Here is a 24,384-nt window from a genome sequence, read left to right on the forward strand (position 1 = left end):
CAGTTCTTTTTTCCCCTTCCATTTTAAAAGCTACTCCCTTCCTTTTTATGGCTGAATAATATTCTATTATCATTGGCCTGGACACACCACATTTTGTTATCCATTCATTGGTTGGACGCCCTTTGGCCACTGTGCATTGTGCCACTAGCAGACGCACCTGCTTGTACACCTGCTTTCAGTTTCCCTGGGTGTACATCTGTCCAGAAGTAGAATTGCTGGGTCATACGCACATCTATGCTTAACTTTTTGAGAAACCGCCAACCTGTTTTCCACAGCAGCTGCACCACTTTGCATTCCCACCAGCAGTGCCCGAGGGTTCCAATTGCACCACATCCTCGCCAACACTTGCTATTTTCCATTGTTGTTGCTGTTGTTATTATTGCTGTCCTAGTGAGGCGTGGAGTGGTATCTCATTGCGGTTTTGATTTGCATTTCCCTAATGCCTAGTTTTGCTGAGCATCTTTACATGTGCTTTTTGACCACTTGTGTATCTTCTTTGGCGAAGGTTGCGTGTATTTTTGACGCTATTGAAACAGACCTAGAAAATGCTATACTGGTGTTTCTTTTATTCATCAGTATTTGCATGATCTTTCCCCAGAACTCTCTTTTAAAATACAGTTAGGGGGCGCCTGGGTGGCGCAGTGGGTTAAGCCTCTGAGTCTTGACCTCGGCTGAGGTCATGGTCTCACCATTTGTGACTTCAAGCCCTGCATCAGACTATGCACTGATATTGGGGTGCCTGGGTGGCTCAGTCAGTTAAGCGTCCGACTTCAGCTCAGGTCATGATCTCAGTTTGTGGGTTTGAGCTCCACATTGGTCTCTGTGCTGACAGCTCAGAGCCTTGAGCCTGCTTTGGATTCTGTGTCTCTGTCTTTCTCTGCCCCTGCTCTGCTCATGCTCTCTGTCTCAAAAATAAATAAAACATTAAAAAAATTTAATTAAAAAATACAGTTAGGATTATTTTGTATGTAAAATGTTAAGATCCTGTTCTTTCCATTTGACATTGTTTCCAACATGTTTCCAAATAATCATGCTGCTTCTAAACGTTTATAAAGGTTTGGGGCACCTGGGTGGCACAGTCGGTTAAGCGTCCGACTTCAGCCAGGTCATGATCTCGCGGTCCGTGAGTTCGAGCCCCGCGTCGGGCTCTGGGCTGATGGCTCGGAGCCTGGAGCCTGTTTCTGATTCTGTGTATCCCTCTCTCTTTGCCCCTCCCCCGTTCATGCTCTGTCTCTCTCTGTCCCAAAAATAAATAAAAAACGTTGAAAAAAAAAATTTAAACGTTTATAAAGGTTAGACCACTGCATACATGGTTTTCCTTATTTCCCATGAGTCTAGACATCTAGATTTTAACTACTGTAAGTAACACTGCACCGAAAGTCTTTTGCATAAATCTGTGCAGACATTTCATGTTATGTCCTTAGAGTCCCAGAAATGGAATAACTAGAACAGAGGTCTGAACACTTTTAAGATTCTTGAAACATATTGCAACATTAGCACAAAATGTTTTGAAATGGAATTGAAGCCCTCACCCTGGGAATTTGAAGAGTTATGTTTTAATTCTAATGTGCTGTGTGATACTGGGCCTGTCACTCAACTTCAGTTCAGTTTCTACATCTCTAGAATCTACCTTGAATCTCAGTTCATTTTCCGTATCTCTACAGTGTACCTTCCCCACCTCATGATGCTATTGTGGGAAAGCAGCTTTGCTGTCTGTGCATTGCTTTGATACTATTTTTTAGCATAATAGATAGGTTGATAAGAAAATGTTACTGTTGTAAAAACCCCAGAGGAGAAGGGACTGCCTATCTTGAATTCTTACCATCAGTCAGAATTCTTTCTTAGTTATTTCTAAATCACTTGGCTTATATAAGGTGGTACATACATGTGTATTAAATGAATGAACAAAAGCATAGTGGGAGGGGAAATACAGGATTCTATTTGTTTGGGGTGTGGTATACAGATAACTGGGAGAAACAAGTGGTGTTTTTGTTTTTTAATAATCTGTGTATTTCTTGAAGTTTTCTTTATTTTATTTTTTATTTATTTTTAATGTTTTTATTATTTGTTTTTGAGAAAGAGAGCAAGACAGAATGTGAGCAGGGGAGGGGCAGAGAGAGGGAGACACAGAATCTGAAGCAGGCTCCAAGCTCTGAGCTGTCAGCACAGAGTCCAATGCGGGGCTTGAACTCATGAACTGTGAGATCATGACCTGAGCCGAAGTTGGATGCCTTACCGACTGAGCCACCCAGGTGCCCCTGTTTTGTTTTGTTTTGTTTTGTTTTTTTCATTTTCTTAACAATGTATGTTACAAAGCAAAGCTTTTAATTTTGATAAATTCCAATTTTTTTTTCTTGTATTGATTATGCTTTTGGTGTTGTATCCTAAAAATTCTATGCCAAACCCCAGGTAACAAAGATCTTCTATGTTGTCTTCCAAAATTTGTATGGTTTTACATTTTACATTTAGATCTATGACCCCTATAATGGTGTGATTTTTCTTCTTTGGACTGTTAATATGGTGGATTACATTGATTTGAGTTTCTTTCTTTTCTTTCTTTCCTTTCTTTCTTTCTTTCTTTCTTTCCTTCTTTCTCTCTCTCTCTCTCTCTTTCTTCCTTCCTTCCTTCCTTCCTTCCTTCCTTCCTTCCTTCCTTCTAAGAGTGCACACACATGTGAGTGGGGGGAGGGGCAGAGAGAGAGAGAGAGAGAGAGAGAGAGAGAGAGAGAATCTCAATCTCACAACTGTGAGCCGAAATCAGGAGTCAGACACTTTAACCAGCTGAGCCACCCAGGTGCCCCTGATTTGAGTTTCAAATATTGAACTAGCCTTGCCTTCCTGGCATAAGCCCTACTTGGTCATGCTGCTATTATTACTCTTTTTTATATGTTGCTGAATTTGATTTGCTAATATTTTACTGAAGATATTTGTGTCTGTGTACATGAGGGCAATTGTTCTGTACCATCTGCCCAGTTCAAGTTTTAAAGTATGACTTGCCTCATAGAATGAGTTGAGATATGTCCCATTTTCTTCCATTTATGGAAGAAATTATATAGAATTGGTATTATATCATTTTTAAATGTTCAGTAGAATTTGTGAATGAAATCAACTGTTCTCACACATTTGTTATCCAGAAAGTATTTAAGTACAAATTAAAATTCTTTAGCAGTAATAGGAATGCCCAGGTTATGCATTTACCTTGGGTGAATTTTGGTAGTTTGTAGTTTTTTCGGGAATTGGTACATTTCATTTAAGTTGTCGAGTTTATATGCCTGGAATTGCTCGTAGTGGTCTCTTACTATTATTTTAAATATCTTCTGTGTCTTTGGTGGTATTCCCTCTTAATTTCTTGATATTGGTAGTTGTGTATTCTCTTTTTCTTTGTCAGTCTTGCTTAAGGTTTATCAATTTTATTAATCCTTTCCAGAAACCAGCTTTTGGGTTCATTGATTTCTTCCCCCTATTTTCAATTTCATTGATTTCTGTTTATTTCCTTCCTTCTCCTTTTTTTTTTTTTTTTTTTTTTTTTGCTTTATACTTAGCTCTTCTTTTTATGGTGTCTTAAACTAAAAGCTTAGATTGTTGATTTGAGATCTTTCTCCTTTTCTAACATAAGGCTTTAGTGCTATAAATCACCCCCCACCCCAAGCACTGAATTATCTGCATCCCACAGATTGATGTTTTGTGTTTTTATTTTTGTTCAATTCAAAATATCTTCTGGTTTTCCTTGAGACTTCCTCTTTGGCTCATCAAAACACTCATAAGTGTTTAGAGATTTATAGTTCTCTTTCTGTGACTGATTTCCAGTTTGTTTTCATTATGGTCAGAGAACATGGTTTGTATTTTGCTCATTTGATAATTTGTTAAGGTTTGTTTTATGACTCGGGATATGGTCTATCTTGTGAATGTTTCATGTGCACTTGAATAAATGTGTATTCTGCTGCTGTCAGGTTGTAGTTTATAAATTAATGAAATCAGTGTGTTGACAGTGTTCAGTTCTTCTATATTGTTACTGATTTTATGCTTCTTTTTTCTAATGAATACTGAAGAGCATAGAATCTCCAACTATAATTGTGTCATTGTTGCTCATTTCAGTTCTGTTAGTTTTTGCTTCATATATTTCAAAGCTCCTTTGTTATGTATATAAACAGTTAGGATTACTATGCCTTCCTGGAGAACTGACCTCTTTATCATTATGTAATGACCTTCCTCATCCCTGTAATATTCCTTATTCTTACGTGCACTTCATCTGAAATGAATACAGCCACCGCAACTTTCCTTTGATTAATATTGCTTTTTCTACCTTTTTACTTTTAATCTACCTATGACATATATTTAAAGTGGGTTTCTTTTAAATAGCACATAGTTGGGGGTATTTTTTTTTAAGATCCATTCTGACAATCCCTATCTTTTATTTAGGATGTTTAGATTATTTAGTTTAGTGTTGTTATTGATATGGTTGGATTTAGGTTGTCATTTTTGTATTTGTTTTCTGGTTGTTCTGTTTTTATCCTCTACTTTCCTTTCCCTGCTTTATTTTGGACTATTCGAATGTTTTTAGTATTCCACTTTAACTTGTCTATGGTCTTTTAATTATATCTCCTATATAGTTCTTTTTTTTTTTAATTCTTTGCTCTAAGAGTTACAAAATACTTAAGAGACAACTTAGAATTAATATTTTAAAATTTTTTTAATTTTTATTTATTTTTGAGAGACAGAGAGACAGAGCACAGGCAGGGGAAGGGCAGAGAGAGGGAGACAGAATCCAAAGCAGGCTCTAGGCTCTGAGCTGTCAGCACAGAGCCAGACACAGGGCTTGAACCCACGAACCATGAGACCATGACTTGAGCGGAAGTCAAACGCTTAATCGACTGAGCCACCCAGGTGCCCCCAGAATTAATATTTTGCCATGTCGAGTGGAATGCAGAAAGTTTACTATTGCGTAAGTCCCAATCCTCTCTCCTTTTTGTTGTGTTTGTCTTAGGTATTACATCTGCATACACTGAATGCCCCATCAGATAATGTTACACTGTTTACATTGATTTACCACCAATAGTAGTTTAAAGAGCACAAGGAAGAAGAGGAAGAAGAATATTACCCAGGCGTTTACCAGTCTGGTTGCTCTTCCTATAGTCCTGAAGTTTCCAGTTTTCCTCTGGTATCATTTGCTTTCTGTCTGAAGCATTTCCTTAAGCAATTCTTTTAGAAGGTCTGCAGGTGAGGAATTATTTTAGTATTTTTTCATCTGAGAATGTCTTTATTTCACCTTCTTTCCTGAGGATATTTTCACTGGCTATCAGATTCTTGATTCACCGTTCTTTTATTTCAGCCATTTTTAAAAATTTTTTTTTCAACGTTTTTTATTTATTTTTGGGACAGAGAGAGACAGAGCATGAACGGGGGAGGGGCAGAGAGAGAGGGAGACACAGAATCGGAAACATGCTCCAGGCTCCGAGCCATCAGCCCAGAGCCTGACGCGGGGCTCGAACTCACGGACCGCGAGATCGTGACCTGGCTGAAGTCGGACGCTTAACCGACTGCGCCACCCAGGCGCCCCTATTTCAGCCATTTTTATTTCTTATTTACGTTCTTACTTTTTCTCCTCTCCAAGGTTTCTGATAAGAAATCCACAGTCATTCTCCCTGTTGTTTTCTCTAAGTAATGCACTGTTTTTCTCTGCTTCTGTTCCAGATTTTTTCTTGGTTATTAGTTTTCAAAAATGATGTGCCTGGGTGTGGATTACTTTCAGTTTGCTTTCTTTGGGGCCCAGGGAGTGTCTTCGATCTGTAGGTTTACATTTTGCCACATGTGGGAAGCACTCAAACCATCCTTTCTTCAAACACGGTTTGTGTACTATGCTCTCTCTCTTCTCTTTCTGAGACTCTGATGCACGAATGTTAGACATTTCTGGATTGTGTTATGGGTCCCTGAGGCTTTGTTCATTGTTTTCCAATCGTTTTATCTCTCTGTTGTTCAGACTAGATAATCTCTATTGATCTATATTCAAGTTCACTGGCTTTTACCTATGTCATCTCTGTTCTGCTACTGAGCCCACCCAGGAAATTTTTAAATTTCATTTATCACATTTTTTAGTTCTAAAATTTCCTTTTGGTTCTTTTTAATAGCTTCTATGTGTTTGCTCAGGCTTTCTATCTTTCCATGCTTTTCAAGAGTATTCACCCTTACTTCATGAAGCATTTTTTTAATATTAAAAAAATTTTTTTTAATGTTTATTTATTTTTGAGAGTGAGAGAGAGACAGAGTGTGAGAGGGGGAGGGGCAAAGAGAGAGGGAGACACAGAATCCAAAGCAGGCTCCGGGCTCTGAGCTGTCAGCACAGAGCCTGACACGGAGCTTGAACTCACGGACCACGAGATCATACCTGAGCTGAAGACGGACGACCAACCGGCTGAGCCACCCAGGCGCCCAGATCATGAAGCATTTTTGTATCGGGTGCCTTAAAGTCTCTGTTAATAATTCCAACATCTGTAGCATCACAGTGTTGACATCTGCTGAATATCTTTCCTCAGCCAAGTTAAGATTTTCCTGCTTTTGCTGTTTCGATTCGTATGCTGAGTAATTTTGTATTATATTCTGAAATGATGTGAATACATACGATTCTGAGTCTTGTTTCAGACTGTTGGTTCCGTGGTACTTTGAATTCTGGTCTTCTTGCCCCCTCTGCCTGCTACCATTTACCTTTCGCAGTCTGCAAATAACTACTCTATTCAGTCTGTCTAGGTTTCATAGCTACATTCAGTGGGACAAACTATATGGAGTTTACATTTTCCATCTTACCTGGAATCAGAACCCGTCTTTTTTTTTTAAGGTTTTTGTTTTTTTTTTTTAATTTTTTATTTATTTTTGAGACAGAGAGCGACAGAGCATGAATGGGGGAGGGACAGAGAGAGAGGGAGACACAGAATCGGAAGCAGGCTCCAGGCTCTGAGCCATCAGCACAGAGCCCAACACCGGGCTCAAACTCACGGACTGCGAGATCGTGACCTGAGCCAAAGTTGGACGCTTAACCGACTGAGCCACCCAGGCGCCCCCAGAACCCGTCTTAATAGGCAAATTAACAAATTAGGCCCGTGATTTGGAAAAAGTTAGCCTGTAGGTTTCAAACAGCTGATCTTTTCCATTTTGACAGCTCTGACACGTTTATGTCACTGAACACTGTTTTTGTGTGTGTGTCACTGCCCACTGTGATGCAGGCCCATGTATACCTGGGCCTTTGGTCGTATGAAGCTCTTTTTTCCCTGTCCTCTCTGTCCTATTTCCCATCCCGCCCACTGGTTGGTCACTTCTCAGTTGTCTTCTTTCAGCGGAGACAAGGGTAGAATTTTCCATAAGGAGTTCTACAAAGGAGGAGGGATAATAAATACAACTATACTGGGGCACCTGGGTGGCTTAGCCTGACCAAGTCCAACTCTTGAGACCAGCTCAGGTCACAATCTCGTGAACCATGAGGTCACGCTCTGCACCGGACCTCCTGCTGACCACACCGGGCCTGCTTGGTGTTCTCTCTCCTCTCTTTCTCTGCTCCTCACATGACTGCTCACACACACATGCCACTAAATAAATAAATAAATAAATAAATAAATAAATAAAACTATATTGATTTGGGGGAATCAATCAAGGGAAAGCCCTTGAGTGTCCTTTTCTCATGCCATCCTTCGGCCATCCCTTAGTGACAACTCACTTCACAGTTGAGGCAATGGGACTTTTAGGTATTCGAGGTGATCTTTGCAAGGTTTCTCAGTTGTGAAGAAGCAGAATCAGGACAAGGTAGATTTCCCGGCCCCGGACGAAAGGTACTGACTGCAGTTTTGTGCCAGTGGTTTGATGAGTGATGATTTAACGGTTTCAAAGTTTGGGTAACCCAGCTTGTAAAACATTGGTTCTGTGCACGGTCCATGGCGTGGTGAACAAAATGAACAAGGTTGCTGCAGGATCTTTGGGGTCTTGGCCTCAGTGAGGCGTGGGTGGCCCCACAATCTGGTAGGGTTCACAATTCCTCCGAGGATATAATTTGTTTCCATTTCTATGAGCTTTTGTTAAATATCTCCTATATTTCTGGCACAGCTGCAAGCCCAGCAAACAAAGATTGAATAAGACCGTCCCCAGACCCCCGGCCCCTGGGGGGCCCTGCTAATCACGCGGGTTCTCCCGCCCTCATGGCGCCTGCCAGAAAGCTATAGGGTATCTGAGCTCACAGAGGTCTCCTTTCCCTGCAGTCCTCCGGGCCTCACACGAGCAGGAGAAGGAAGCCCTCACCCACTCCTTCCAGGAGGCCAAGGCAACCTTGCAGGTGAGAAGAGCTGGGCCATGGCAGACTCTGCCAGGGGAGGGAAGGGCCTGCGGGAAAACAGCACGGCCTCCACTTAAGGTGTGAGGGACAGGGACGAGTGTCTTCCGTGTATCCAGCCCCTCCACGTGGCGACTGGGCTCTCAGCTCAAGAGGACTCGCTCTGAGATTAGGGTTGGCCTGTTTTTCTAAGGACTATTGGAGGATCTTAGAGACCTCACGGACCGGGCACCACAGTGTGACTGGGCTGGCAGGCGGAAGCACGAAGGAAGGTGTCTGAGCCAATTTGTCAGGTCAGGCACTTCCCAGAGGGATGAAATCTTAGCTGGAACCTGAAGGATGGGTTGGAATTCTTCAAATGAAGAAGGGTAAACAAGGATGCCCTAGGCAGAAAACAAAACAAAACTGTGCTTAAAGACTTGGAGAGGAGAGGGAAATATGGAGTACGTGTAGAACTGAAAGAAGTCCAAGATGCCTGGGGTGAAGGGTATGAGTGGGAGGGAGCTGAGGTTGGACAGGAGGCGAGGGCCAAACTGTGGGGCCTGGGGGCCATATCGAAGCCCTGCTCTATCCTGAAGGTAATGGGCAAGGTTGGGGAGCAGGAAACTCCTGACAAGGGAGAGTAGGAGGCAGGAATGTACCCAGCGGCAGAAGGACTGGTGTGATGCCTGGCCGCAGGAGCAGCAAGAGGGAAGACTGGGAAAGTGCAGAGCCTGGTAGGTTGGGCTTTGAATGCCAAGCTAGCACCAGCCTCAAACACGGGGACATTGTCCCCAAGGGCATGGGGAGCCATTAAGGCTCTATGATGAGAGATAGGGCTGGCGTGTTTCAGGCAATGGTTGAAGCAAACCAAGCCTGCATTGTTGGGTAGGACAGAGTGAAGATAGATGGAAGAATCCTAAACTGACCCCTTTCCGGGAAGCACAGAAGTCCACCTTCAGCCTTTATGAACCAGGCTTTGACCATCTCCCTCCCGCTCCCTTTTCCAGGAGACCATTGATGGACTGTCCTCACAGCTGGAGGTCTTCCAGGCCAAGATGAAGAGGGTAGAAGAGTCCATTCTGAGCCGAGACTATAAGAAGCACATCCAGGTGGGTGGCAGAGAATACTTTTCCTTCTTGAATCTCCAGGGAGGTCAGGGTCTGGGCAGCAGGAAAGGCCAGGCCTTCCTCAAGGCCAGGGCTCAGACCTGAGCTTGGAAGAAACAGGGTCCTCATGTCACTGCGGGGAAAGAAAGACTTAGAGCACAGGGGGGATGGTAAAATGCTCAGGTTCTGGATTCAGGAGGAATGGGGTGCAAAGAGCTGACCTACCACTTAGCATGAGTGACTTACCCGATCGGCGCTACGGTTCCTCAGCTGGGGTGGTAGTGGGGCCTGCCTCGAAGGGCATCATTAGGCTAGAATGAGATCACGCGTAGTAAGCACTTACCGTGAGCCAAGAGAAGTAGGCGGCATGTGAGAGGCAAACAGTGATTTGGAGGCACAATGGGGAAGAGGCAGGTAGCCCCTGCCCCTCTCTCCCTGCTGGTCTGGTGAGACCACTTCGTGTCCCCATCTAGGATTACGGAAGCCCCAACCAGTTCTGGGAGCAGGAACTGGAGAGCTTACACTTTGTCATCGAGATGAAGAACGAGCGTATCCGTGAGCTGGACAAGCGGCTGATCCTCATGGAAACAGTGGTGTGTGACTGGAAGGGGGTGGGTTGCTGGGAAGATACACCTTGGGCTTCTGTTTTCCGGGCATTTCCTCTGTAAAGTGTGTGGAGGGAAGGCAGTTTGAGGAGGCCCCAGCCTGGTCCACCCCAGCTTTGACCTGCCTTCCATGCTGGCCCTTGGGACGGCTGTGGCCTGTCTGTGGCCAGTCCGGGTCAAGCAGTGGCTCCTTCTCATAGGGCCTCCGTGCTTTTCTTGACTATTCATGTTTCTCTAGCTTGGGTGACACCAGGGCAGGTAACCTGGCTAATCAGGAGGGGCTGGCAGATGTCCCCTGTCAGGCAGGGGCCGGGGAAGAAGCCGAGGCTGAAAAATCGGACCGACGTAGGAGGCCAGAGTGAGCGAGGACAGGCCTGGGGAGTGGTGGGCGTTGGGCACACAGATGGCTTTGTCTCCAGGAGAAGGGAGGCCTTGGGAACCCGGGGCTGAGTCCAAACAGAGATGATGTTGCTCTGGAAGGAGTCTCCCCACCCGCGTGTACCACACAGCCTACATTCTAATCAGGCCCGTCTCAGAGAGTCCCTGGGAATTCTGTTCAACCACGCTTGTGGAATAGTATAACAGACACATGTAATTTTATTTATATAGATTATATCCTTCTGACTTTGGGAGAACCAAAAATATCCATTCTTTTATGAACTGATGGAAATGTTACGTGGGAGTGGCTGTGTTCTTTTCCTACATCTCATGTGGCAAAATCGAAAGTTGGCAACCCTGTGTCCCCTCCTTAGTTACATACATTTTTTTAAGTAATCTCATTGCCTCACGAAATGTAACATCTAGTCCAGAATGAGTCGGTGTTTTCAGTGACCACAGATAAGAGGGAGGTGACGAAACACACTGTGCCATGTGAGTCGGGTGGCTTTCTGAGCTCCTTCTGATGTGTTGCAGAAAGAGAAAAATCTGATGTTGGAGGAAAAAATCACCACTCTGCAGCAGGAGAATGAGGAGCTCCATGTCCGGGGCCGCAACCAGATGGTTATGTCAAGGTAGCTGCCTCCCTGCCTCCTCTCCTCCCACCCCCACTCTTTTGGCCAAAATCTCTACTTAGGAGGGTCTCTGAGAAGCCTGGGGAATGGATTGGCAGGTAGGCCCAGGCCTTTCTGGGGAATGTCAAGAAAATGGAAGTGAAGAATCCCAAGGGACCCAGCTCTGCCTAGAAACCTGTCTCAGTGCCCTGATTGGTATCTGTCCCCATCCTGGCTGAGCAGGCTCCACGGCAAAGCCCAATACAGGAAGAGGGGACAGGAAATTTCTAGCTGAGGTGACCTAATGAATGAATGAATGTACATGAATGAATGAATGAACTCGTTCGAAAGGCTTAGTAAATGAGAGCCTGCCTCATGGGTCAGACATAATTCGTTGAATACTTTACATATGGTCTCACCTAATCGTCATAATTACTCGAAGAGCTGGGTCCTCCTATGATCAGTCCCATTGTACCCATGAGGACGCTGAAATTTGTCAAGAGTAAATAACTTGTCCAAGGTTACACAGCTAAACTAGTGGGGCGGATCTGAACCTGGAGCTGTCTGCCTGGGAGGGCCGGGCTCCACTGTCAGCCAATCAAATGAATGGCCTCCTGCACACAGGCAGACGACAGGACGACAGGGCGGTGGGGGCCCTGGAGCGGGCTGGCGGCCCATCCGAGGAAGGCCTCCCAGAGGAATGGGTTGGTCTGTGCGGCCGCTGTCGGGCTGCTTCCCCCTGGCGACGTCGGCCCATCTCCATCCACAGGCAGCTCTCGGAGGACCTGCTTCTCGCCCGCGAGGCCCTGGAGAAGGAGTGCCAGTTGCGGCGACAGCTCCAGCAGGAGAAGGAGGAGCTGCTGTACCGGGTCCTCGGGGCCGATGCCTCCCCCGCCTTCCCTCTGGCCTCCGTCACCCCCACCGAGGTCTCCTTCCTCGCCAGCTAGGACGCAGGGCCAGGACGCCTGTGGTCACAGCGCCCTCTTGAGGATTTACCAGAGAAGACAGCGGGGGCCTCTCGTTCCATGCCCAGGAGGGGCGGAGGGCAGGAGCGAGATGGGCAGCCAGGGTACGAGCCCAGGGAGCCCTGAGGGCTTGGGCCGTGCAGGATCACCCACCGGGCTTTGAGGCCCTAGAAGCACCTTCCCCTGAGTTGGCCCAGGAAACAAGCAAAGAGGAGTCCTTCCATCCCTCCCAGTTCTCTCCGTCCAAATCAGGGAAGTCCCGAGCTTTTCCCAGGGGCAGCCAGTGCCACTGAGGCCATCTGACGAAGAAGTGACAACCCACTGGTCCTGACTTGTCAGCTCCCCCCCTCCCCGAGATGTTCCCACCTCTGGTCGGGCCCTCCCTCAGCCTCAGGTTACCTCTCCTCTAAAACAGCCAGGGGAACCCAGCGAATGATACTTGAGTCACTACAGTGCCCCATTCTAGGATGGTGCGAGGCTCAGACCAGGGGCTGGGGGACCAGAAAGGAAGTGGCCCACACCCTGGGAATCAACAGGGAAAGGCAGGCTGCTGGTAAGGGGGTCACTGCAGGCCCTTGGGGCTGGGGCTGGGTATGGTGTGGGGCAGGCGACTGCTCCCGGTCCCGGAGTCTTGCTCAGCCCAGGGGTTAAGCCAGAGCAACTCCTCAGCCCTCCTGGTCCCTCAGTCTCAGTGACACCCGGGTACACACAGAGCTGGGACCTCATCCCTATACTGACAAGGAAACCAAAGTGGAGAGTGGGGCCCCCAAAACAAGGACTAGGACCTCCTCTGTCATCCAGCTCTTCGTGTGTTGTGCTTGTTTTTCTCCCCAGGCTCCGGAAGGATCAGATGTGCGACTTAGTCTTTCTCCTCTGACCTCTACCTGCCCCACTCACTTCCGGTCCCTCTCTTACTCCTCCCTATCTTGACTCCTTCTACCACCCCTAATGCCAGGCGCCAGGACCCCGGAATGTGGCCCTCAGCTTCCCCATCCATGCAGAAGGGCAGCTAGAGTAACCAACCTCAGCATGCCTGTCCAGCCCAGACCGTCTGTGGGTTTACTGTTCTTCTCAGGAAGCTTCAGGTCATCTGGATGCCATCATGATAACCCCTCCCCTGCACAGAGCATTTTAACTCAGTGCTCTCAGCTACACTTCCCTCCTCTCATCTGCCTAAGATCCTTGAAGCCGGTTTTTATCCCTCTTCAGCAGCAGAGCAAACAGATCACAGGAGCCAGAGGGCCTTGCCTGAGATCCCTCAGCAATAGCCCCAGGCCCCAGGCCAGCAAGTAAGAAAAGACAATCCAGTAGAACGGAGGTTTCCTCCATCATCCCAGATCCCAGACTGCCTTCTTTATTCCCCTAGATATGGTCTGGTCTTTAGCCATGTGTAGTTCTGGGAGTTCAGATGCGACTGTTTCTCCATTTCTCCCCTAGTAGGGCTAGAGGAGTGATGAGCTGTTTCTCCAGCCATAGGAAAACAAGTTATCTATCTGGGAGCCTTGGGAACAGCTCTGGAGAGAAGTGCACACATAGTTCTTCATGCAACTTTTCCCAAAGCTTGTCTGGGATACACTCATTCATTGCACATTAATAGGCATGACCAAGAAAAGAATCGATGGCCAAGTAATTTGAGAAACTCTAGATTCAGTCTAGTTAAACAGATCTGCAAAGTGCAGGACTTCTCAGAACCTTTAATATGGTAATGTGCACTACAAATTTCCAAGAAGGAAGCAGTGTCCAGCATTTTCTAAACTCCTGTGACCAATTTTCTACCCCAGCCTAAGCACTTCAGGCTGCAGAATGCACTTTAGAGAGCATGGTTTTAATTGAGAGGGGCTGGGCTGGAGAAGGGGCAAGTCATGGGGAGCAGGGTTTCCCTCAAGTAACCTATGGTGGATGCAAGGAGATAAACCGCGGTCATGGCCTCACACTGGGGCAGACAAGCCGTGGAAACAATGGTATTGTGTTTATCTGGCCCCAGTGTTTTCCTGGAACAGGGAGGAGGTAGCTCCTCTCTGAGGACATTTGCCAGTGGCAGGAATCATTGAGGAGTATGGTCTGGGCTTGGGTGACTCATCAGTGACTCTGTACTCCCTCCTGGACTTCTGGTACCCCACTGGCCCTAGCTTTGCCCAGCCTTGGAGTGGGGCCCGATGTTGGAGTGATGGCTGGCCATTAGAAGAGGTCATGGGTGGGCAGAGTCTCAGGGGTCAGTGCAAAAGGCTCTTTCTGCTCTGCAGGGGACAACGGCTTGGCATAACAACACCAAGGTTCACACAGTTACCTACCCCTGTTTCTGCCCGCTGCTCCACACCAGGATGCCTGCAGCCAGGGACAGAGCTAGGAAGGGGCAGGGGACACATGAGAGCTTCTGGTTACACGGACGTGGGTGGTGGCAGTCCCCGTGCCCTGAAGGTTGGTAGCTCTGCAGGTGTAGATGCCAGAGTCCCCAGCCCGGGCCTCTTCCACATGCAGGGTACTCCCTGCCTCCTGCTGTACCTGGCCCTCTTGGCGAACGACACTGGCCCACTCGCTGACGTAGGGGGGTCGGCCCAGCTGCAGGGACAAAACATAACTGTCCATCAGCTACCCCAGGTGTCGTCTCTGACTTAGGCACCAGCAGGCAAGTAAGAGGTACTGTGTCCCTTCAGGGAAAGGGACAGTGACTCGCCCAAGGTCACACACATATATCAGAACACCTGAAAGGCCAGGTTCTTTGTGGGAAATGTGGGCTTCTCAAGTCCCTGGGGAGAAGCTGGGGTCTCCTCTCCTACTCAAGGAGATACAGGAAGTGACTTGGCTGGGAGCAGCACCCCGTGGTGTGGGTTTTGCGGCACTCTGGTTTTGTGGGGTTGTTAATGGGTGCTGCCTCCCCAGAGAAGGGGAGGTGGGGTTCTATTATGAAAATTGTTTGAGAAACACTGAGTCAAGTAAAATTAAACTGGGGAGACTCCGGCCACTGAGTCTGTCACATGTGCATGTGAGTTTTGAATCTCCGAGGCAGGCGATGGTTATTAGAGGAAGTGTTTTCCTAAAAGCACTTTTTTGGGAGGTTGGGGCTGGACTTTCTGGTATGCTACCATTCCAAGGAACATGTTTGGGGAAATGCTAGCACAGCAAAGCCATGTCTCCCAACCATGAGTGTGTTCTTTACCGCTTGCTGGGTCTCAGTTTCCATTTTTGACAAATGGGAGGATTATCCCCCATTCGTTCCCTCCTAAGGCCTCTGGGGAGCTCACCTTCACCTTGTCTTTGCTGGGTTCAGCCCACCCTCCGAGGCTCATGTCAAATCCCACTCTTCCAGGAAGGCTTTTTAAGAATTCCTGAAGTTTTCAGTGCTGGTGGATCTGCTCTTTGACCCAGGTGCTCTCCAGATGTTTGCAGGCTGTGGGGCTAAGTTCTCTGAGAGGAAGGAACATCACTATCACCTCTCCAACAACCCCTTAGGAAGGTCTGGCCCACGGCAGATGCCCAGGAGACAGTTGCTAATGTATTTTGTTCATCTCTTATTATACACACACTGGCCACAGGGACTGAGCACTTGCCTCGGCTCTGTTCTCATGAGATTTGGGCCAGTCTGGTCTCAACTCAAACGTCACCTCAGAGAAGACTCCTTGACTCTATCTTAAGGTGCTATCACATCCGTCCTGTCGTATCCTCAGGGTAGCACTTAGTATTCTCTTGATGACCGTGTTCATTTGCCACTGTAAGCTTGCAGACAGCAGAAGCCATATCTCTTTTCGCCTCATCCTTGTGGTCTCAGCACTTAGCACAGTGTCTGGCCTGTGGTGGGTGCTCCATAATTGTTGGATAAATTAACAAAGGAACGAATTTTATACGGTAGCCTGAGAAGTAGCTCTATTTAACAAATGAGGAAACTGTGGCCCAGGAAAGGGAAGTGACTTGCCCAAGGTCACGCAGAGAAGCAGTGTCAGGTTCCTCTGAATCTCAGTCAAGCAGTGGTTCCACTCTGTCATGATCGCTCCTGACCCTCCTCCTAATTCCTCACCCCCATGCTCCTGCCCCACACACCGTCAGCGCACGCACACACACACACAGCCTCCTCTTACCCTCGGCTTACCTTCTGCCCTGGATATTCCCAGATAAAGTCCACAGCAATGTCTGGCTCACCCAGAGCCGTGCAGGTCACACTGAAGTTCTCTCCCAGTTGGACTGATGTTGCTGAAGCTTGGATGGTGGGTTTGGGGGAGGATGACGGGTCTGCCATGGAGAAGATGGGAGAGAAATGGGAACAAACATGTTGAACTGATTGTTGGAACCATTGAATGAAATGAATGGGTGGAATGAGTAAGGTCCCAGAGGGGAATGGTTGGGGTGCTTGAATTGACAGGGGATGGGTAGATGATGGAACCGGTGATCTAATGGAGGATGGATGAATGGAATGGTTGGCTTGAGGGCAGATGGATGGATGGGATAGTGTGACATGATTGAGAATGAGTGGATGGACAGAAAGCCTGCACTGATGCAGTGTCAACCAATGGCTGGCTGACTGGCTGCCTGTCTGGACAAGATGGTTGACTACGTGGGGTGTTGTTGAAAGCTGGTTGGTTGGTCAGCGTTCCGTGATCCACAGAACTCAAATCTGAAGTCCCTAAGAGGTATCTCTCCCCATATCCTCCCTCGCCCCACCCACCCCAGCCCTAGGCCCACGCACACTTGATGTAGATCAGCATGTACTTGGTAGAAATTTGTCTCAAGCCGCCCAGGCTGGCCAAGCAGAAGAGGGCTCCAGCCAAGGAAGCTCGGGGCCGGTGGATGGTGAAGCCCTTCTTCACGTCAAAGGAGATGTCTATCCCATCCACTGGGACTTCCTCCGGGGGGAACTCCCGATGCAGTGTCACGTGGGCCAGAGGGTTGGTCACCTGGCAGGGAAGCAGGACTGGTTGATGGCTGTGCAACTGCACCACCTTATAATAATCCTCGGTGGGGACAAAGAGCTCCTCTGGGTCTGGGAAGGAAGGAGGGAGAGAGACGAATGAGCTTGGCACAGATTCGTTGTTTCCTGACGCTCTACCACCGCCCATGAACATGAGGTCTGTCTCGGGGACTTAAAATCCCTCTTTCCCTGCCCATTCCTGCCCTGGGGTGCTTTTTCCTCTCTGGTAAGGGCTTCTAAGACTGACAGCTGAAGACCAGCCTGCTAGTTCCAGCTTTGTCATTTTGACTGACGTTCTTGGAGACCTGACTCCGGGGCACCTGTGAAGAAGATGAAGGTTTTTCCCTGGCGGGCCTCGCCTTCTGCGCCCTCGCCATCCTGGCAGTGCTGAGCCCAGCAGCTGTATTCCCCCGTGTCCGCGCCCGTGGAGTTGACCAGCTGCAGCTGGCTGTGACGGCTGAAGTGCTTGATTCTGAAAGACAGGTGTGGGGCTGGGCCAGGGTGAGGCAGGCAGGAGACGGGGATGGCCTGGGACACCTAGCGAGCAGCGTGGAGTCGTCTGAGAGTCCCCCTCCCCAGCTTTCATCACATGGCCCACTCAGTCTTCTCCCTTCCCCACTTAGGCTGTAAGGGTTTGCCGATCGCTCGCCTGTCTCTCTGGCCTCATGCACATCTTCTGATTGGTCCATCTACCCCTCACAGACCTTGTCCTTGCATCGCAAATGGCATCGCAAACGGCATCCCCCAAACTCCTTTGTTGTCCTTGGCTCCTTCCCTGTGTCTCGCTCTTCAGGCCAGTAAATGCCCTCTAAGCGACTCTACCCCCTAAAGGAGGCAGGGTTCCAGGAAATCTCACCCTAAGAGGCTGAATTGAGAAAAGGTGGACAAATCTCCTGAACCTTTTATGTCCCAGCCTCTGCCTGATTTGCTTCTGGACCTGGGGTGAGCGATGCTGGTGGGGTCAACTCTGCCTTCATTTCTGCCTCCCCTATGATGGCATCCCTGACATAAGGGCGTCTCAGCCCAACATTCCGGCACAGATAGGTCAGACAGCCTGTCCCCCGTACTACTGCCACCTTTCTCCCTGCAGGCACCATTTGCTGCCCCCAGAACTGACATCCCGGATTGTGGGAAGCCATGGCTCTCATTCTGTTAAACCGCTCCGCAACTGGTGGGTCTCGTGAGCCCATCTCACTGTTTCTTTCAGATGCCTGTAGTCAGAGGAGCTACTCCATTGCATACCTCAGGCGTGCCTTGCCCTCCTCTTCCAGGTATACAGGCACCCTCCAGTGGACCACCTTCCCCCGGCAGTGAAGCTCCAGGGGATCCCCAGCCCGCAGGCTAAGAGAGTTCCCCACCTTCTGGAAGCGGCCCCTCCCTAACACCAGTGTCAGAATGGAGGAGGCTGGGAGGCTTGGGGCTGCAGCCTCCATCTGCAGGGTCTTCTGGCTGAGGTCTGCTTCGGGTTTTTTCCCACCTGGGGCTCCTGGGGGCTTCACCTCTCCAGGGCTGGCTGCTTTGAAGCCTCTCTTTTTCTGAGCCTTGGGAGTTCTGCCATGCTCCTGGACTTCAGCTGTGGAGAGACAGGATGGGTTTGGGGTCACCAGCTTTCACTGTTCATCGCAAATGGGGTCCTCTCCTCACCCCAGCAGTTGATAGAACCTCAGAGCTCTGTTACCCTTTATGCTTATTACTACTACAAAGATAATCCTCACTCTATGATAAAATACAGACAAACCTGAGAAAAGGGGTTAAATTTGCCCCAAAACTTACGATCCAGAGATAACCACCATGAGTATTTAAAGCATATTTTTCCAATTTTCCATTTTTAATGCACATATTTTGAAGAAATGGTCAAAAAATAAAATGGAACAGGATAACACATATTTTTAATAACCTACATTTTCACTTAGTAATATGTTGTGATTATCACTCCATGTCAATAAACATGTATACTAAAATATTCCAAACAATTTGCTTGGTATTTCATGGTAGGGATGTATGATGATTCATTTCTTCATTGCTGGGCATTTGGGGTTTTCTGCATTCTCAGCCAAAATAGTTCTGCAATAATCATCTTACACACCTTTGATCAGATTGCTTCCTTAGAATGAGTTCCTTCGAAATGGAACTGCGGGGGGTGGGGGGGCCATGGAGAGGAACTCACACACTTTCTTATCTAAGTGGCCACCAATATTTCAAACCCTTCTAGAGCATGCTCCAAAAAAGGTCACTTAATCCGCACTTAGGTATGTCTAGTGATGAGGAGCTCGGTATTTAGCACTATTAAATAATAAATAAATAAATGCAGTCTGGCATCTAAAAACAAAGTTTCCCTAGGGAGTTATGTAGGCCACTCCAGAGCTACCACTGATGGTGCCTGCAGTGTTTCTGGGATCGTACCTGTCCCTGTCTATATATATATTTTTTATTTCATCCTCTTAATGAATGCAAAGTATTATTCTCATTTTACAGATGAGGACTTTGGGGCTCACAGAAGCTCACTTTCCCCCAGTACTGTGCCAAGGAGTGGGAGACCTGTAACTCTGACCCAGGTCAGTCTGGCTCCAGAACCCATGGTAGCTTCACCGGCAGCATATCTTTTTTTAAAAAAAATTTTTAATATGAAATTTATTGTCAAATTGGTTTCCATACAGCACCCAGTGCTCATCCCAACAGGTGCCCTCCTCAATGCCCATCACCCACTTTCCCCTCCCTCCCACTCCCCCTTAACATTTATTTATTATTGAGAGACAGAGAGAGACAGAGCATGAGCAGGGGAGGGGCAGAGAGAGGGGGAGACACAGAATCTGAAGCAGATTCCAGGCTCTGAGCTGTCAGTACAGAGTCCGACGCGGGGCGCGAACTCACACACTGCGAGACCATGACCTGAGCTGAAATCAAACGAATGCTTGACCGACTGAGCCACCCAGGCACCCCCGGCAGCATATCTTAGGGCTGAATGGCTGTCCCTGCTAAAAAGACCTTTCAGACCCACTATCTTCAGCTCTTACCACTGACCTAACTTTTCTTCCCTGTGGAAGAGGAAGCAGTCATTTCCTGTGCCTGCCTACTACCCCAGCGCCCAACCGTCTCTTCACACAGAGAGGGCTGTGCAATTCGTACCAAGTTCTGAGGCTCTTTACTCTCCGTCCTGATAGTTCCCAGACACAATCTCTCGTCGTGCCCACTGCTGTCACCACCCCGTCCAAATCCTGGTCAGACCTCATCTAGTCTGCTGATGTAGGAACCCAACCGGTCTTCTTGCTTCCAGTCTGACACACATCACACACCTCTTCTTAAACCATCACGGTCAGGGGCGCCTGGGCGGCTCAGCCCGGTAAGCGTCCAACTCTTGATTTCCGCTCAGGTCATGATCCCACAGTTTGTGAGTTTGAGCCCCGCGTCAGGCTCTGTGCTGACAGTTCAGAGTCTACTTACCCACTCGTGCTCTCTCTCTCTCTCTCTCTCTCTTTCTCTCAAAATAAATAAATAAACTTAAAAAAACCTCACACATGATGGGTTATTTTACCAGTTCCAAAAGCCTCAGGCTACCCCATCCATCATGGGGGAGCAGGGGACAGGGGCAAGCGGTGGATATAATGTTTGGACAGCAGCAACAGAGAAGATCCCAATGGAGTTTAGCGATTGTCTTTTTTTTTTTAATGGCCCCAAACCACCATCATCAACACACACAGGTACCAAAGGGTAAAAGCAAGACAAGATAAAGAAAGAAACCAAACCACCACGTTTAAACCTGAGTCCTCTGTTTTTCACAACTGTTAAGAAAAAACTACACATCTCTTGTGTGTGTGTCATTTACGCTCACACGACTACCACACTCACAAGACTTCTGACACCAGATTGGGGGAGGGGGTTTCCACACCAAGCAGTTCTCCGAGACACCATCTGGGTATTGCACAACTTAAGTCAGGTCTAACACTATTTGCCTGGAAAGAGCATCAGACCCCCCAGCTTAAGGTCCCCAAGACTGCCCTTTCCCCCACTTCAGATGCCAATCTCGAGTCCCAGGTTGTCACTCGTGCTTCTGACCGACCAGCTATAAGTCAGGGTGCCCACGACCCCCTTGGGGGTTTGATAATTTGCTACAATGGTTCACAGAACTCAGGGAACACTTATGTTTACTGGTTTCTTATACAAGGGGATGACAAAGGGTAGAGATGAACATCCAGGTGGAAGGGGTTCATAGGCCAAGGGGTGCGGGAGGAGGCGTGGAGCTTCCATGGCCCCTCCCAGCGCACCAGTCTCCCAGAACCTCCACGTGTTCGGCAACCCGGAGGCTCTCCAAACCCCACCCTTTGGGGGTTTTTATGGAGGCTCCATCACAGAGGCACGATCCATCATCACCTCAGTTTCCAGACCCTCTCTCTCCCCCTTCTGGGGGATGCGAGGTGGCCCTGAAAGTTCCAAGCTTCTATTCATGGCTAGATCTTTCTGGTGTCCAGCCCCCTCCCTGAAGCTCTCCAGGAGTCCACCGGCAGTCACCTCATTAGAACAAAAGCCACTCCTATCACCCAGATTTAGGAAGAGATTTAGGAACTCTGTGTCAGGGACCAGGGTCAAGGGCAAATATTAGAACAAAACATGTTCCTAGTGTTCTTACCACTTAGGAAATTGCAAAGGTTTTAGGAGCCCTGTGCCAGGAACTAGGGGCGGAGATCAATATATTTATTTTCTATTATTTCACAACGATGTAAAAGGTCTCCCTGGTGGGGACATCTATCCTGGGGGCCTTGCCTGGCCCTGGAGGGATAGAGTACTGCAATGGTTTGGGGAAGTTGTGCTAGTTTGGCAGTAGGTTTATTCTGAATTTCTTACACGGGAGAGCACTTAGTTCACAGACAATTTTTCCAAGTCACTGTCTGGTTTAATCCTTGCTATAGCCCAAAAAGTGTCCCCAGCAAGCATTATCATCCCCTTTTTACAGGTTGAGAAACTAAGCCTCAGAGAGAACAGCTAGGCTCAGTATATTAATGAGGTGACCTAGAACACTGCAGTCTGGCATCTAAAACAAAGATTCTCTAAAGAGTTATCTAGGCCACTCCAGACAAGGGGTGGGGAGCCTGGGTGAGTTCATAGAAGATGGACTTTAGAGCCAGAGGTTTAGAGCTAGGCTTTGAATCTTTGCTCTACTACAAGCTAGCTGTGTGACCTTGGCCAAGTCATATAATTTCTCTGAGCCCCATTTTCTTCATTTAGGAAATGGGAACAAAAACACCGCCTTGCAGGACTGTTATCATATTAAATGAGATAATATATGTGAAACACTGAGTGCAGTGCCTGGCTTATAACAGAAGCTCAATAAATTGCTGTTGTCAAGAATAGTGTATCATTTCCTATTGTCCCTGTAACAAATTACCACAGACTTAGTAGTTTAAAACAGCACAAATTTAGGGGCACCTGGGTGGCCTCAGACTGGGTGGCCTCAGTTGGTTAAGCCTCAGACTTCAGCTCAGATCATGATCTCATGGTTTGTGAGTTCGAGCCCTGCATCAGGCGGTCTGCTGTCAGCACAGAACCCACTTCGGATCCTCTGTCTGTCTGTCTGTCTGTCTCTCTCCTCCTAGCTTGATCTCTCTCTCTCTCAAAAATAAATAAACATTTTTTTAAAAACCCATCAATTTATCTATCGTCTTACGATTCTGAAGGTCAGAAGTCTAAAGTGGGTCTCGCTGGCTAAAATCAAGGTGTCTGCAGGATGCAATCCTGCAGACTCTTAGAAAATCTGTTTCCTTGCCTTTTCTGGCTTCTAGAGGCTGCCCAGATTCCTTGGCTTATGGCCCCATTTATCCATCTTCAAAGCCAGCACTATTGGATGGAATCTTCCTCGAGCCAGCGTGGAAGGCCAGCAGCGTGGCCCTGCCTCTTCCTCTGAGTCCCTCCTGTACTTTCAAGGAGGCTTTTTTTTTTTTAAATTTTTTAATGTTTATTTATTTTTGAGACAGAGAGAGACACAGCATGAGCAGAGAAGGGGCAGAGAGAGAGGGGAGACACAGAACGTGAAGCAGGCTCCAGGCTCTGAGCTGTCAGCACAGAGCCCGACGCGGGGCTCGAACTCACGAACTGAGAGATCGAGACCTGAGCCGAAGTCGGACGCTTAACCACTTAACCGACTGAGCCACCCAGGTGCCCCTTGGGATTACATTGGGCCACCTGAATGAATGGCTAATCAGGACCACTTCCCTATGTTAAGGTCAATTGATTCGCAACCTTGATTCCATTTCCAGCCTTAATGCCTCTTTGCCTTGTAAGGTTCTGGGGATAAGGACGGAGACCTCTCCGGAGGCTGTTTTTCTGCCTACCACAAATAGTAAACTTTTTCAAATGCAAATGTAAAGCCAAGGCTTTCAAAGCCAGACTTCCATAGATAGAGTCCTTCCAGGAAGCAGAAGCAAGCCAATCAGAGGGCAGGATAAGAGAGGGTGTGGGGTACCTGCTGGTTCTCTGATCGCTCTCATTGATAGGCTGTCGTTAGAGCAGCCGGCTGGAGGTATCTCTGGGTTCTGTGTCTGGCATCCTATTTGATCTGGATGATCTGGAGTTGAAATCCAACCATGGGCTGGGTTAGAGTGCCCCCCCCCCCCCGCTGGGGCTGTGCTGGCAGAATCGGGGCCCCAAAGGACCTCCGGGAGGGTGCTGCAAACACATCTTCCTCAGGAGAGGCTCCACCTCCCAGCATGAGCACCGCTGGGCTGTGGGGGAAGTGGCTCTCTGGGAGCCATCTAGACATCCTTAGCTTTGCAGCTTCTGGGTTTGCCAAGCCAACAAGTCACCCAGGAAAAGTCGTGAAGATGTCAAGTCTCATCTTGGGACCTGGAGGGGATGACAACGATCTGAGCTGAAAAGTAGCGGGCACCCGGGAGCTGTGCAGATTGTTTCCCATACCTTAGGTCATGTAACACACAGGGGTGTGGAAGGGGTTTGCAAGATCACGCAGTCCATCCTTGTCATTGTGCAGATGGGGGAGCTGAGCTCAGAGAGGAGACCCTGCCGAGACGGCACAGACAGTCCATGGATAAGCTGAGCTTAGGGGTTCCAGTGCTCACTGTCCCCGTCCCCACCATGCTGTGAACAGGGTACTCCTGGGAAAGGCAGAGACAAGGAGGGGGTTCTCAGGACCCCCGGGGAATAAAAAGATTCGAGATTGATGTCCATACCTGAAATGACACAGATGAGCAGGCACCAGGACAGCCAGCAGCAGGCTCGGGAGACCATTGTGCAGAGAACTAGAGCCAAGGTGATGTGGCACAGAGACTGCAGGAGAGGGACTGCTGGGGCTGTGTGAGCAGGGAAGTGGCCAGGGACGAGGGATGGGGGCGGCGGGGGGGAGAAGTGAGGGGGACTGATTTCAATGGTAAATCAAAGTCCTGGCTTCTCTAGGACTCCAAACAAAATTCCTTTCTCTGGGTTCCCCCCGCCCAGGTGAATGGAGCTATTCAGAGCCCTGCTCAGGAAAAAAACAATTGTGCAGCCAGGAGGGGAGTGTCCTCAAGGGCAGACGGGGAGAG

General features: G+C 48.2%; 2 protein-coding genes across 2 annotated transcripts in view; one reads left to right on the forward strand and one right to left on the reverse strand.

Moving 5' to 3' along the window:
- CCDC69 (coiled-coil domain containing 69) overlaps window positions 1–14,719 on the forward strand; it is a 33,771-nt gene extending 19,052 nt beyond the window's left edge. The window contains exons 5-9 of the mRNA XM_049647973.1: window positions 8,238–8,311; window positions 9,298–9,399; window positions 9,870–9,989; window positions 10,914–11,011; window positions 11,760–14,719. Of these exons, the coding sequence (XP_049503930.1) occupies window positions 8,238–8,311; window positions 9,298–9,399; window positions 9,870–9,989; window positions 10,914–11,011; window positions 11,760–11,937 (572 nt within the window). The 3' untranslated portion in view covers window positions 11,938–14,719. The remainder of the gene's footprint in view (window positions 1–8,237; window positions 8,312–9,297; window positions 9,400–9,869; window positions 9,990–10,913; window positions 11,012–11,759) is intronic.
- Window positions 14,274–24,091, reverse strand: LOC125935275 (platelet-derived growth factor receptor-like protein). Its single transcript, XM_049648907.1, has 6 exons — window positions 24,034–24,091; window positions 18,098–18,428; window positions 17,176–17,327; window positions 16,634–16,927; window positions 16,040–16,179; window positions 14,274–14,514 (listed from the first exon to the last, which is right to left on the reverse strand). Exons 1-6 carry the CDS (start codon window positions 24,089–24,091, stop codon window positions 14,299–14,301), a joined length of 1,191 nt encoding a protein of 396 aa, XP_049504864.1. The 3' UTR covers window positions 14,274–14,298.
- Window positions 24,092–24,384: the final 293 nt, after the last annotated feature.

This window comes from Panthera uncia (assembly GCF_023721935.1).
Source record: "Panthera uncia isolate 11264 chromosome A1 unlocalized genomic scaffold, Puncia_PCG_1.0 HiC_scaffold_17, whole genome shotgun sequence".
Taxonomy (NCBI): Eukaryota; Metazoa; Chordata; class Mammalia; order Carnivora; family Felidae; genus Panthera; species Panthera uncia.